The following is a 16,241-nucleotide window of genomic DNA, read 5'->3' as shown; positions in this document are numbered from 1 at the left end:
CCACCGGTATAAATAAAAAACAAAATCAAGATTCCATTACAAAAAATGTTTATTAGAAACATGCTTTAGAAAAGTTGACAAAACCCTCAAAGTCCACCCAATACTTTCTTGCTCCCTTTGGCATGCATTCTTTATGAATCAACTAACCACAGACCATTGATACATGCTTATTTTTACCTTAAAAAAATAAAGCCATTAAAATACTGCAAGAAAAATATTCCAGAAAACACCAAGCTTAAAACACCCTTAGTTTTAGAACCTTTTCCAAAAGTACAAAACCATACACATTGGTATGCTTGAAACACATTCTCAATACCTAAAAAGGAATATAGCAACCTTTTTTTTTTACAAAGCACCAGATCTAAACTTGTGCTCAAGGCAACTCCAGTAGGGTTGTTCAGCTGTGGTTGGTGATGGCTCAGTAGTTGTGTACAGCCAGATGCCCCTCCGACATTGCCATTTCCTCAATGTAGAGATATGCAATGTGTTTTATAATTAGCGAAGACTGGTAAAAAAATGCACGTTTTGAACCTTCCCATTCCCTTCACTCAATAGTAACAGCAAGTCTTAAAAGCCATTCCTCCCTTAATGTGTATCATCGAGGAAGGAAAGACATCTGTATGGTAATCACTTTGTAATCAAGCTCCAAACCTTTGAAATACATTTTCATTAAAAGGTGGCACATTTGTGAAAGTGTGTTTGAACACTAAGAGCTATCAGTGTCAAAAACATTGCCCATTAATTCATCAGTGGCAATGGCATATAGTGGTCCATTCTTTTTAAACAAAAAAAACTAAGGTATTTGAAGAAATTCCTTGTACAAATCACATGCAAAATGTCCAGTAAAAATTGGGCTCAGCCTGCTTTAAACACTTGTTTAAAGAGGGGACCATTAACACGTAAAAAACCCAACAGATTTACTTCTGTTGCATGAGTAAAATCAAACACTCCAAGTGGTGTTGCCAGTGTCATGTAAACTCCAATTCATGTTATTATTTGTGCAAAAAAAAATCTATAACAAAAATTTGTATCATTCAAAACATTGCTGTGCTGTAATAAAATGTGCACCCACATTAAGTGTAATGTTGAGTGTACTTTTCTCACCTTTGGTAGTGTTTACAAATAATGGCTTTAGAAAACTTAAAAGCAAAGCAACATATGCGATAAGTAAAAAAATTGACCTTAAAGACAATTCAAAGGCAGTGTATATTGGAGGTCAGCTTTTTAACTAACACCTCTGAAGACCATATCACATGATTATACACCTTTTCGAGGATGTGCTTTCAACCTGTAAAACAAAACATTTTCATTAGTTTCCCTTTGTATGGTATTTTAATACAGAACAACCATGGAGCATTGGCAGGTTTGTGCACATGCATTGCGTGGTGTCCAAATATTACCCTAAACTTACATGATTCATATTGAGAACTTGATTTGCTAATAGTTTAGTTAAATTGAGGTACACTAATATCGATACATTCAGAGCTATTCTATAATTGGATATCAACACTTAAACATTTTTAAAATGCTAAAATATACATAGCACTTCCTAACTTACAGCCTGAATTCAAATGTTTGTAAGTAATATACCTATATACATGTAATCTAAATTGAAGTCCAATCAATTGGAGATTATCCTATCCAACCACTATCGCCACAATCAGCAAGGTTGTTGCATGTTGATGCAAGCCAGCAGTTATCCAATCAGTAAGCGCATTAGTCACATGACCAGTGTCTGAGTTTGTGCATGTGTGTAGGTGTGTGTAAAGACAAAAATCCCCCATATAGCCTGTAACAGACTTGGGGCAAGGCCGGCACGGCACACGAGGGGGGGTGCGTGGCAAACACCACACCCGATCGCTTTTGTCTCCCTCGTGGTGATGTTTACATACCGCACTAGGTACTAATTTGAGGCCGAGTCGACCTAGGTGAGGCCCAGGACCAGTTCAGATAATCGTCACTAGTGTTCGCCCTGAGCGGGAATCGAACCCGGGTGGCCAGGTTCTTAGCACAGCGCGCTAACTGCTACACTACCGCTCTTTGTATGTAAGTGGAGGAGCGTCATGAACGATGCTACTGGGCAGTTGAAGGCAGTCGCCCTCCAGCAATAACGGAGGGCATAAGAGTAACGCTTACTACGAGTGGAGTGCAGGGCGGCTAAAACAAATCAAGTTGGCAGAGTGGGGAGCACAGTTGGTGCATTTATCAATCGTCTCAGTCAATCCAAGGCACCTGGGTTTGGTCCGTGACCTACTGTGAGCCCAACACTTCACATGGCCTCAAAATGCACCTTGCCTGGCGCAAGTGCCGTGGTGACGTCACTGCCACGAGTGACAACAGGTGGATGTATAGTGGGGAGTGGTGGCGCAGTGGTTAGCACACTACACTGCAAACAGACTCCTGTTCACAACCAACAATGTTGGATATTTGAACCGATCCTGGGCCTCCCCTAGGTCGACTCAGCCTTAAGTGAGTACCTGATGCAGTAAACATCGGCACTGGGGAGATAAAGGCGGCCAGGTCGGGGTGTTGGCCTACACTTCCACTCGTGTACCGTGTTGGCCTTCATAGATGCTCGCGAACAGCACTTGCTCCAACAGTTTGTTAAAAAGCTATACAGGGTACTTTGTCTTTCTACATATGATTGATGTGTGCTTTTTGCATATTATTTGTGTATTGTTGGGTGTGTGATCAATGAACTTGTGTGCATGTTTTATTTATGCATGTGGTAGGTGTGGAAATGTGCAGGTGTCTTTCTATTTTCCTGACTCAGACCATCCTTTACAGTATTCCAATTGAATGTAGTCCATCCTGTAGCATAATTCTTTACCTTGGGTGCAATCCAGTGAGTACATCCCTATTATTAATATATATAAAATTGCAAGTATACCAAGACGATAAAGCATTGTTTTTGGGGTACTGGAATGTTCTTCTACATTCGATGTTATTTGTATAGTACGCAACCTTGTACTACTCAATCTACAAAATTACCAATGATGCAAAAATACATGAAATGCATTTTAGTCATTAACATTAGACTAGTCATGTATTTGAACGAATGTCTAAATGACCAGAGGAGAGTGATTTGTTTTTTTAATCAAGATATACTAGATGTCTGCACACTATTTACAGCTCTGCTGCGAAAAAAGACTTGGGTCAGATTTTTTTAATTATCCCACATAAGTGATGAGTATTTAATATGCTGGACCAAGGCAACTAATATGTTTTGGATGTTAATTCTGCAATGCGCCTCATTTTTATAATTTTTTTAATGTTCCTTTTTTAAAATTTGGTGAACCTAACATTTACAAGTGGATAGCATGCACACTTTACATTTTATCCATGCAGTTTACACACCTCATGAAATTGTACATTTCAAACAGGAATGGATCATGCAGGGAACATTTCTCACATCACAACGCATGCACAAGATTGTCAACACTACCTTCTTTTGAAAGGAAACCTGGCAAGGAAAATTAATCAGCAAATGACGCAGCATTTTCTCCTCTTTGCCTGTGTATAATAAAGAGAGCATGAAACGTGGAAATAAGACCAAAAACAGAGATAGAATAAGAAATTAGAGCTGCTAAGGTAGAAGACGAAATGAAAAAAGAATGCAGAAGAAAAATGTACAGGCTGACAGATCTTTTGAAGTGCATTTGTCAGACATCAGTAGTGAAGGTTTAGATGTCATTCAATCAGCCACATATTTTACAAGCAGAAACAAAAAAATAGTATTCCATATGTAAATAATTTACAGAAGCGTTAGGTTCTGGAGATGCAAACCTGATATTGAAGAGGCTCTTCTCTTGTGTACTGCATCACTTCCTCATCGGGTTTATCTGCCACTTTACTAGATCGCACCACATTCCGCACAGCAACTTCCTAAGAAGGGTAAAGCACCAGTTCAGGGAAGGATTAAGATATTTTCACAAAGAACAGAGGTAAACCCACAAAAGAGATGTAAAGTAATAAACAGTGCCACAGCCTTTATCGACTAATTTTGACAATTTTCCGAACAATGTAGTGCAGGTGTGTTATTTCCAGTAAAAAAAAACATCAAATTGTATGTCTGCATTATGACTTCAGCTAGGCACGCATCAATTAGTTTCCCCCGCATTCCATTCACCTTCCTCCATCATGTATGTTTAAATTCTTTTGAAGCAAACATAGCCAACCGTACTAATCGCAGGTGCGGGGGAAGCGCAACAAACTAAACACAAAAAGTAGTTCTCAAGAAATGAGTTTTCAATCTATATTTAAAAGTGCATAGCTTCCTAATATCGGAAGAGCAATTCCAGACGGCTGCAGAAGCACATCTAATTGTGCACGATGCAGTGACTGTCTTTGTTCAATGGCCAGCCAAAAGCCACTGCAAGGATGACTGGAGTTAGCATAATGGTTTATGCTCCTTGACGAGATTAGTGAATAATCAATTCATTATTCAATTAATTTGTCTCGTTTGTATACTCATCTGTTCAGCACACTTGTAATTTTCTTCATTGAATTGGCTTCAGATAATATTAACATATCAAATGAATGTTGTTCACCTCAATATTTGAAAGATAATTTCTCATGTGAACAATTTGATGGATGTATTGTAAGTAAAATAATTCATGTTAATTGATTAATCGATGCATTGTTGCATGTCTAATAGTAAACAACCTCCGATTAGCACGGTTGGCTATGTCCGGTGTGAAAGAAGTTTAACATACAACAGTGCCTGCAGTTTTTTGTACCCAAGACAATTCCTTACCTCTCCATCAGAGTTAAGAAGTGAGGTTCGAATGTCGTCTCCGGTACCCCAAGAGCTTTGCGTTTTCCAAAGTAGGTCTGATGGTGGGTTGTGCGATACCCCAGCATTGGCTGCCCAAATCTGACATGCAATTCATTCAAGCACAAGTGAAACATTTACATATAATCACGTAATCCTGTATAGTGCATGGAGGTAATGAGAAATACACTTCGAACTATTGGCATATCCTAGAATCTACATTCATCCAGAATATAAATGTGAACATTCTATTTATTTTCTACCACTTTGCAGGAAGGTGACTCCTGTTCTTTACAGATAAGTGCAAATATGATTGAGTACTTACAGATCAAGTCCAGGTGAATCATTCACGAACGTGTGGATATAATAGGATTTTCCACAGCTGTTTTCAGAAGCATTTACAAATAGGATAAGCGAATTATGTCACTGTAGTTAAATGTAACACTGACCGTCACAGTTTGTCCTGCTTTAAGAACATAACGAGAAGAAAACTTATAAGCAATCTCAGCTTGATCTTCAATTTGCCTCTTCAGCACCCAGCCTCCGAGTGGTTGATCCTGAACACCGTTTGAGGAATAAAAATATTTCAACACAAAATAACATGAAAGAAACAATTAAACAACTTTACTGCAATTAACTTCCATCAGATCTTACATCTGGCAACGATCACCTCCACAACATGAATGTAAATTTGTCATGAGAAAGACACCACATCAATATGCCGAGTCACACCTTTTCAGAGTTGTTAACCATCGTCACAGACTTCCCCTCCATGTCGACCTCTTTGATGCCGATGCTGCCGCTTGCCGAAGCATGCTGTGACACGCTTCGTTGGCTTTGCGCCATCGAATCCACGAAGCTCTCCAGCTGCACTCGCTTTCTCTTCCCTGGCATGGTTCGTATGCTATGGCTGGAAGATGTCGACGTCTGCACCACCGAGCTCTGGACCCCCTTTCCAGGAGATAGATTCAACCTGTAAACATAAGCATTTATCTTTCAAAGATTATTCAGATAAGGCATGTATGAAATATACATAGAGTAATGAATGTAACAAAGATCAAATATGGTGTCAGGATTAAAATGTTTGTCATTGTAATGGTCTGCCAAAAGAAGCTTAAAAAACTGATAAGATACAAGACTAACTGCAAGCAGTGTTATCATTGTTCTTACAAAAATGTATTTCATTCAACCTTTACTCCAATTAAACGGCCAAACAGAATGACATGAGATGGGCTTATCTACAGGAGATTCGTATCAATACAAGTTAACCACCTGTATGCTAATTAATATAGTATACCCAATTTATTATTGCAAAAAAAGCACAATATGTTCCAAAGCGATGGTCAGCATTATTACAATTGTTTTCTCAATGGCTCAGCTTCACTCAAAGCACATCACCTGGACTCCTCTCCCTCCAGAAGCTTGCGATAGGCAGCAATCTCCATGTCCAGGGCCAGCTTGATGTCAAGCAGCTGCTCATACTCGATGAGCTGCTCATCCATGGACTCCCGGAGCTCTGCCAACTCACGGTCACTCTCATCCAGACGACGTTTGCTCTGGTCGCGCTCGTGGCTCAGCGTCTCCTCAAGCTCCCGCACACGGCCTTGCAGCAATGCCAACTGCAATGCAGCAAGCACAAAGCCACATTGTATTTGGTATGCAATCATTTCCTTGCCTGCCTAGTAATTATCCCAAAGGCCCCTTTTGCTCTGGCGCCTCGAGATGTACTGCATGACAATGACAGCAGAGGCGTATCTCGCTTGATGAGCGAGATAGGTTCCGTGAAAATTGCTCGGTAAGCAAAAACTCGTTAAACGATAATTTTTTAATTGACTCCCAATTAAAAGCTAAGTTTCGTTTCAGCCCCAACATTGTCCACTCTCGAACAACTTTTTGAACATGAGAAATACAAATAATAATTTAAGAAAAGTAATAAAATATCAAATGTAAAACTTACTACACATGAAGAACCAGTGCTTGCAGATGCCCAACCTCAGCATTTACAATTAATTAGCGCCCCCCCACCACACCCATTAGAGCCACCACAAACCCCCCCTCCCCCACAGCCAAACACGTGGGCACGCAGAACAGCACAACTGGTAAACAGCTGTGTCCTGCGTGCACCCCCAGTCGCAAACAATTTGTCCGAAATTAAAATTTATCGTTAGAGCAAACTATCGTCAGAAGAACGCTCGTTAAGCGAGACATGCCTGTTTAAATATTAAATGATACAGCTCCAGTTGCGATAATTGATTCTCCACGTTCGATTAAAGGTATGGAGCAAAATAAACTATTTAAATCGATGAATTGTTGCATGATAAATTAAACACTTTAAGTTCAGATTTTACAACCATATGTCTCATGACAGGGAAACATGGTCTGTCGTTAAGATGTGAAAATGGAATGATGAGATCAGCTCGTGTAGAGGAGCTTAAATGGATTGTTGTACAGAAAAATCACGAGACATAGCGAGGGATTTGAAGCATCTCCAAGTGGCTAGATTATGGCTCTTGATGATACTTAGTGGTTGAAAGTTCAAACAGATTACCATAAAAACCTGCAGCTTTGTGGTATGTGGGAGAGCTCACATCGTGCTGGGCTGCAGAGAGTTGTGAAGACAGTGTGCCAACGCGGCTGGTCGCCTCTCGAAGATCTTCGCGAATACTGACATCCAGGCTTTGTTTTTCAGGAGTCAAAATGGATTTCTCCAACTGCATCCAACATTTGTGCCTTTAAATGTTACCACTTGCACAATATAACTGCATAACAGACTTAATGGAACAAATACATGACTGCCTTTCTTAAAACTCAACTTGCATTTTTAGCGTTCATACAAGTACTAAAGTAATTTCAATGTAATATCACTTATGTTAAATGTAAAATACCTTTAAATATTTAATACCTGTTCTGTACCTCCTTGCTGTTCACAACTCTGATCTTACACTTCCTGCAACTAACATCGACATCAGCCTTTCTCTCCTGGCAGGGACGAAGAAACTCAAATTCCTCGTTTACTTTCAGCTGTCATTGAGAAACACGGTTTACTATTACAATTGCCTCCTACATAATATTACATGATTCTTTCGGTAAAGTCACGTAGACAGAAGAAAACAATTATAATAAAATAATAAAAATTAAGTGAATAAAAAATATCACGACATTTCGATCGCAACACAAGTGGTCGTCATCAGGAACAGGGAGGTTAGCCTCTGAGGGCAAGCTGTTTATAAATGTTTCGAGATGGGCAGGGCAGCTAATGTTAATGCAGGAGAGGTCTCCGACATCGGCAGTAGGTCTACACAAATCAAAGCATTGCACCTCGCTCCACACACCCACACTGCTGACGGTGGTGGACAAGAAAACACAAATCAAGTCATGACCCAAAGTGGTTGATGACATCTTTCCAATGATTGCTGGGTTTAAAACCGTCGTCTCGGTTGAAATCGAAACGTGATATTTTTATTATTTTTTTTATTTACTTTATTTTCATTTTTGTTATTTGATTGTTATTATTTTTTATATCTATGTGACTTTACCGAAAGAACCATAGAATATGAATTCCTGCAGTCACGAAAGTTTAGTAAAAAAATCCTACGTAATAGTTAATAAGATATGTAACACTATGGGAACCTCATTTGCCAGTAAAAATATGATAATTGGTTCTTTACCCTTCTATCTGGCAACAAAACTGACACCTTTTTACAAGGAGTCATGTTTGCATAGACCGCAATACCTGCAGTCATAATACAAACAAAAGAACATAACTCTGATAATGTGCACTGTCCTTGAAGTTGATTGGTCCACACCCGAGACAGCTTTCCTTTGAGCCTAGTCTCATATGGGTTGGACCAGATGACGCCAAAAGGCGCACAACTCAAGGACAATGCACCATCAGAGTATGAGAGCTCGGGGCAAGCATCTACACTATGGGAACCTCATTTGCAATTTACTGGCAATACTCTGATGGTGTATTATGACTGCAGGTATTGCGGTCTATGCAAACATGACTCCTTGTAAAAAGGTGTCAGTTTTGTTGCCAGATAGAAGGGTAAAGAACCAATTATCAAGATATGTAACACATAACTATATTTTCCAAGGGTCAATTCTAAATGCATATTTTGCATGGCTACTTGTTTTTTTTACAATAATGCCAAGTTAAACTAATTCTATGTAACGTACATAACTTTTAAAAACTTGAAATACAACTCAGGTCTCAATAATATGGTTCTACAGTTGGCCAGGATGCCAAGCATTATCAACTATTTGGCCAGTTATGAATAAAATGCAACATAAGTGGAACGAACATGCAGCACTTATGACATTTAGCCAAAAACAGAGATTCTATTTAGTTCACTGGCTACAACCTTTTTTGGCTTGGCAGGCCCTTGTTTCACATACTAAATACATAAATACATTTTCCACATCAGAATTCGTGATAAACAAATTCACATTTTATAAAGAGAATGCACGAACATGTCTTACTTTAGTTAAGAATGCATTACGAATGTGATATAAAAATGTATGCTTCTATAAAATGCATACTGTTCACGGGCTTTAAAAGTACAGCATTTTATTTAAAACCATTTTTACCATTCCTTTATTAGGTACACACTTGAGAAGAAATGAGAACTGCTGACCATTTTTATCAGCACAACATCAACAAATGAGAGCAGCTGTTGGTACCTTGGCACGCATGGTTTGGTCCAGTTCCTGACGGTACAGTTGTACCTGCTCTTCATGTTGCTGCCTAAGCTCAGTGAGCGCCTCTGACAGCTTATACTCAAACTCCTGCTGTTGACCGCCATCAATCTCCAACACATGGGTCTCTCTCTTGCTGCGTGACTCATGAATCTCCTGTTGATAAAAAAACAGGCGATAGGACTTCATTTTTCTAAAATCTAAAGTTGAGACACAAAATAAGTAATATTATATAACTAGTGTATATGTAGGGTGACTGCGAATGTAAATACTGAAATCATTTTTTAATATTCTATTTAACAAGTGGAACATTTGGAATCAAGCAAGGAGATCATAGTCATCACCAATTGCATTTCTAAATTTAACAGCAAGTAATACGTTATTATTGAAAACAAAATTACATCAGAAAATAAAAATACGACCCTTTACCAGAATTCCATGAGTGTTTCTCAAGTAGTAATGATCAACCACTATACGTTCACATGACTGCATACTGGCAGTTAGTCATTATTTGTATGAAAATAAGGCTACAGCGTTGAAAGCATTTTATAAACCTGTTCATGAATGCGTTTTGTAAATTCCAGCTCCTCTTGAAGAGTCAGCATGCGGTTCTCCAAATCCACACGAGCCAAGGTCTCCTCCTCCAACTGTTGCTTGGATGACACTAGTACACCCTCCAGCTGGTTGACCAGACACAATAAACATCAACCATTATTAAACATCAAGATACACTCACAACGTGATCCCTTTCACACATTTAAACAACCATTGTTGATAACAGTGGGCCATATATTGAAACAATTGCAATGATGAACTTTAATTAAATTATTTGCAGGAAACATAAATACCCATTACATCCTTTGGCTATCGTCTAGAGAACATGGCACATTCAACATAAATAATTGATATCGTGCAGTGAAATTACATTTTTAAGCTGAAGCAGCAGCACAAGTACTGCATTGTGGTTAAACAAGGTGGGTTTGACATCACAGGGGATGGCTATTTACTTATAGGTTAAACGATGCATCTTCCTCTACAGAATCTGAAATTACACATTACCAATAAATCAAAATAATTTTCACGGAGCAAAAAGTTTGACGCTCAAGCTAGGAATGTGGTCTTCTCAATCAAATTCTGACATTTATGCTTTTTGGTAAGAATAGAGAGATGAATGTGTGTTAGAGGACAAATGATGAGTACATAAAGCAAATTGATTAAGAAAAAATAGAATTCACAATTTGTGTGGTAGTTTATGGCTACAGCTACAAGCCACACCTTGCATCGTGCAGCTGATGATGCCAATGACGTCATCAGCCCTTCCCCATTACCTCCCATCCAGGGTCATATATGGGATCAGGTGATAATTTTTCAGCAACATTTTTTGTGTATTCTGATTAGATGAGTAACCGAACCAAAAATCGGTAGAATGATCAGTTACTCAAGTAACTTAAACCTACTTAAGTAACTTAAACCTACTTAAGTAACTTGATAGTGCAACTCTCAATTTAAACAGCATTCGAAGTGGTGACGAAATATTTGAAATATAAAGACAAAGATTAAAATATCTGTACCTTGTTTAACTGATTTCTAAGATCATCAACCTCTGTTTGTAAATATTCCTTATCCCCTGATGCTGTACTCAAAGAAGCTTCCTTTGCACAGAGTTGTACTTCCATGTCCCGAATACGGCCTAGGGCAACATTCCATTCTTGTTCATACTTGCTGCACCTGAAAAACAGCACAAAGGTAGGACATTAAGTACTACACATATATTTGGCTTGTATTCCTTCTCACCCAAATTAACCAAATGTAATCTTTAGAAACAACTCACGTTTCATAACCAAACATATCCGTCATTTAACTTTTTTTCCCAGGTGATATATGCATTTAAACTTGCAAAAAACACACACCAGTGTATATGCAACTTCAAAGTTTCTAACTGTGTTATATAATATTTGCTGGCAGCTGACGAGCATTCAATCAAGCAAGCCTGGACTGATGATGAGACACCATGTTGAAACCGGTCCAGTTTGCTCGTCTTGAATACATAGAAGAGCGTGCAGATAATGGGTTGTGTAAGAAATAACTTTATGTGGAGAGTCCGATATATGAAGGAGATAGTCTGCTTATCTATCTTGTTTTATAATCGTTGTGATATGGTAAAGTTTTGACATGTTTATATTTTTTTAACACTTAATAATCTGAGCGGCAAAAGCTTTCAAAATCTTTAAATGCTGGTTATTAATCTTCACGTGTAGTGGAGGTTAACCATCAATACATATGTTTTATCTCATGGCTGTGAAATAGGGTCACTGTTAAAACTCTTTACATTCTTGTTGCTGATGAAAACTCGGGGCTCCTTAGCAAATGCCAACATTTCCAAACACTATCTCGGGTTGTCATAACAACCGCATAAAAAAAAATCCTGGCAAATAGATACGATTGCCAAAGTGGAAAGAGCGGTTTGTATTCTCCATCACATGAAGAGGTAGGCGTGGCTATAGCAGTTTGTACGACTGCAAGAGAAAAAAAACACCTTTCCCCACAAAAATGTGTATGTGTGGGTGTTTTTGTTACATTTTATCATTGCAAGCTGTCGGTTTTGCTTAACTTGCTGAGCCTAGTATAGCACAGCAGAATACATTTAATCACTTTTCTTCGCTTATATAACAGCTAATAGATTAATTTTGTTTTTTTTATTTTAATAGGAGATGAAACATAAGCATTAAGACAGATTGAAACATGGTATCTTGTGCAAGGGCGACTTGGGTGACATGCACAATCTTAAGACTTAACGCTCAAAAAAAGCACTCGCTGAAAGTTGTATCCACAAAACTACATCTCTCATTTAATTACCATTCAACAAAAAAATCACATAGTTGTATATTTTGCAGTATTTCCACTGCCAGCAGTTTCTCCTTGTGCCGAGTTTCTGTACACAATAATAGGAATTAAAATGGGATTGGGAGATTGTCGATGTACCCTTCCGCTTTCATGAACATTTGTTTATGGACGAGCGCAGTTATACAATTCAGACGGTATTAATTCCAGTTTGAAAGAGCATTGCCAGGAAAAATTATGGCAGAGACATGCAATAAATAACGTTCTCAAAACTAGGCATACGCATTTACAACAGCGGAGGTGTTTTTTTAAGTGTTTTCATTTATAGTCAACCTTTCAACATTCTGTAACAAATCCTGCTTAACATAATACAAGCTTAAATTAGACATTAGCCACATCTAAACTATAATTCATAATCGCAACCTCAAACCATGTTCATAACTATGGTCATATAACCTCAAGTAAATAATTACAATGTACGTACAGTACCCTTAATTAAAATAAACATCAGCATCTATCACATTCAGCTGTACAATTAGATTTTTATATACCGTGATTATGGGCTAAACGTGTGCACTAATAAAACTTGATCAAATTTTACTGTACTGCAGTACGTATTTGTTTATGCCTATACGATCTACAGTATTATTTTTTATATGAAAAACAAATTCGTGAGTAAATGAAGAAACGCTGCAGACTAGTCAAACAAAATACTACGGCAAACTTGCATACATTCGTAATGCATTCGAAAAATAAATGGCCAAGTGCGTTTGGATCACTTTGTCCACATAACTCTGTCAAGCAAACCCAGCCACCTACTCAAACCCGTGCAATTATCCACAAAACCAAGAAACCCAGCTAACTTTCCACTCAAATCCCACTCATTATCCACAAAACTCAGAACCCAAGCTACCGTTCCACTCAAACCTAACCCATTAGCCACAAAACCCAGAAACCAAGCTACCATTTCACTCAAACCCAACTCATTACCCACAAAATTCAGCGGCTTTTCCTATCAAAACCAGCCAATGCCCATTAAGTTTAAAACTCAGTTCATCAATCCAGAAACGCCTTTACACAAAATCCAGACGAACTTTTCCCGATTAAAACTTTTCTACCGTCTCATAAACTTTACATTAGCTACTATAACCTATGGCATTTGTTTTTATTACCAGGAAAGGCCCACTGAGCTGCATATCTCTTTATAAGAAGCGACCTGGCCACAAATTATAGCTCAACGAAGTGGCTTTTCTTGTAGAAATTTACAGCAGCCAAGCACACAAATTAACCGCGAGGTCACCACAACGCATGTGCCAGGCCACGTGCACTCCGAGGCCACGTTAAGTTGTCGCTGACAATTCACGGGACAGATCCGAGGCTACGATGGCTTGACCGAGGTGACTGGCAGATTTCACCACCCGTGCCCCCCCTACTGCTAGCTGCATTTAGCTGCGCTAAACCCAACTACTTGCACCACCTGTTATTTATTATTTTATTTCTATTATTATATCTATTATTTTTATTTTTTTATTATTTTCATTATTTTAACTTTTTATTTTTACCTACGTGACTTTACCGAAAAAAAACCTAAGAGTATGAATCCTTGCAGTCACGAAAGCTTCAAATCTAGAATAAAACCACCTGTGTCACCTACCACTCCCCTCCGTACCCTTCTCATGAAACCCAACCACATGTTTTGCACCACACCCACCCACCCAACCTGGTCCCATGCACTTTATCCACCAAACCACGTTCCCACCGCGTTTCCACCACGTTCCCAGCACGTTCCCACCACGTGTCCACACAGTCGCTCCGTTGTCCACCACCTCACCTGCTGTGGCTCTCGTCCCTCTCGACCTGCGCCTGGCGCAGCTGGATCTCGAGGGCCGCCCTGGCTCGCAAGGCGTCGTCCAGGGCGCGCCTCGCCTCCGCCAACTCGGCGTCGTAGGCGGCACGGAGTCCCCCCGTCGCCTCCTGCTGCCGCTCGCTCTGCTGGCGCTGCTCTTCCTCCTCCTCCTCCCACATGGAGACGCGGGCGAGCAGCCGCGCCTTGTCCACCTCCAGGCTGCGGACGCGCTCGATGTAGGCGGCCAGCCTGTCGTTCAGCTCCACCAAGCTCTCCTTCTCCTGCAGCCGCGTCACCCGAGTTGGGCTCAGTAGAGATTTCATCTCGGTTTTCTGCTGCTGCTGCTGTTGATTGTCCTCGTGATCTTGTTGCTGTTGTTGTTGTTGCTGCTGCTGCTTCTGCTGCTGCTTCTTTGCCGGGGTGGCCATCGTCGCCATGGCGCGTTCCGAGCGCGGGAAACTCGCGGGGCCCTCGAGAGAAGTGGGCGGGGCGTAGTGGGGGTGGGCGTGGCATCGAGAGGAGTGGACGGGGCGTAGTTGGGGGCGTGGCCTCGAGAAAAGGGGGCGGGGCGTGGTGGTGGGCGTGGCCTCGAGAGGAGTGGGCGGGGCGTAGTGGGGGGGGCGTGGCAGGGTGGTCACGCGTTTCGCCATCAGCCAATCACAACGTCTCCCGCCCTTTTTTTTACACGTGCGCTAATTTAATTTGTCTTTTATGCGTTTGGTTCTTTCGGTAAAGTCACGTAGAAGGGAAATAATAAAATAATACAAATAAAACATAAAGAACCAAGAGGATAAATCCCTGCAGTCACGAAAGCTTTAAATCGAAATTGTATTTGTCTTTATTTATGTACAGTACGTTGAGCTTCTTTCGCGCCGTACCTAGACAGCCGTGCTTAGCGTAGATGCGGTGATGATATTAATACGCCGTATGTAGTTACTGTATATATAAATTCAATGTATGAGGCGCGGATGCTTAACTACATTTACTGTTGAGTGTTGTGCATCTCCATATACATAATAGGCGTTTCCTGCCATTACCGCTAATAATCGCCTATTTTCTGCTGTATAAGGGCGCAGTGTTGGAAAATGCCTTGGATTTGTAATACCTGCAATGTACACGTTAAACTAGCAGTGGATTGAACATGGTTGATGATAACGATGGCCTGCATACCGTGTCAACACATGCGGTTTTACACGTATTCTTGTACCGAGAAATTAAGTTTTCATGCCCATACGGCGTACAACCATTTCAATATTGGAGAAAAAAATGTCTATTTGTTTGTGTTTCTCCCTAGTGATGGGACTTTGTACGATGAACGTTCAGATGTATAAGGGGGCACGGGGTGACCAGTAAGGTCTGAATTGGTCTGTAATAGGATAGGGCAACTGATAAGGGGTTGACAGGAGCTATGTACGTGTACAGGTCACCTGTACACGTCCTCATTCCACTCGTGGGCGCCGCGGTGGCTACGAGATGTTAACCACCTCGCCTGGTATGCAGGAGGTCGTGGGTTCAACCCCGACCCTGACACCTGTATAGTTTATAGTTTGCGTGTCTCTCTACCTGTGGATTTTTCTCCGGGTCCTCCGGTTTTTCCCTTCCACATTTATAATCAACAAAAGAGCTGTATAGTTCGGTGGACCTGAGCTGGTAAATTAAATATCGTTTATATGACTGGACGTCGATCATCGTACCTTCTAGCGACGTGTACTTTCTCAAGTCCACTTCTCTTAAGTTTTTCAATCGCTGTGTAAATTTACGTCCCTTTGTGTCAATCCACTGCTGGATGAGGGGATCACCTTGGGTTTTGTGACCAATCTCCCTACAACACGGGAAATGCTGGATATGTATAAAATGACACACACCACCAACAGATAAGGGCACTGGTACAGAAATAAAGTGCAAACTGCGATGAACATGCTGAAAAATAATTGATTAAGATGCAGTATTGTGCATTACTATGCGGTTTATAAATTAAGGCGAGAGCGGGGATTCGAACGGTGTTAACATTTTAAAAAACAAGCAATACTAAAGGGTTAGTAACCTTCATTCAGTGGCTTCATTCCATGCATGGCACCTCCG

General features: G+C 40.2%; 1 protein-coding gene across 1 annotated transcript; it reads right to left on the bottom strand.

The window, feature by feature from the left end:
- Nucleotides 1–31: 31 nt before the first annotated feature.
- On the bottom strand, nucleotides 32–15,848 carry LMNB1 (lamin B1). Its single transcript, XM_061553315.1, has 12 exons — nucleotides 15,835–15,848; nucleotides 14,145–14,708; nucleotides 11,044–11,200; nucleotides 10,027–10,152; nucleotides 9,458–9,628; nucleotides 7,363–7,485; nucleotides 6,173–6,393; nucleotides 5,507–5,747; nucleotides 5,224–5,331; nucleotides 4,757–4,876; nucleotides 3,787–3,885; nucleotides 32–1,288 (listed from the first exon to the last, which is right to left on the bottom strand). Exons 1-12 carry the CDS (start codon nucleotides 15,846–15,848, stop codon nucleotides 1,250–1,252), a joined length of 1,983 nt encoding a protein of 660 aa, XP_061409299.1. The 3' UTR covers nucleotides 32–1,249.
- Between the last annotated feature and the right edge of the window lie 393 nt (nucleotides 15,849–16,241).

Source organism: Lethenteron reissneri, chromosome 18 (assembly GCF_015708825.2).
Source record: "Lethenteron reissneri isolate LAM-NWPU_2019-01 chromosome 18, ASM1570882v1, whole genome shotgun sequence".
Classification (NCBI taxonomy): Eukaryota; Metazoa; Chordata; class Hyperoartia; order Petromyzontiformes; family Petromyzontidae; genus Lethenteron; species Lethenteron reissneri.
This window is presented reverse-complemented; position numbering and strand designations above follow the sequence as displayed.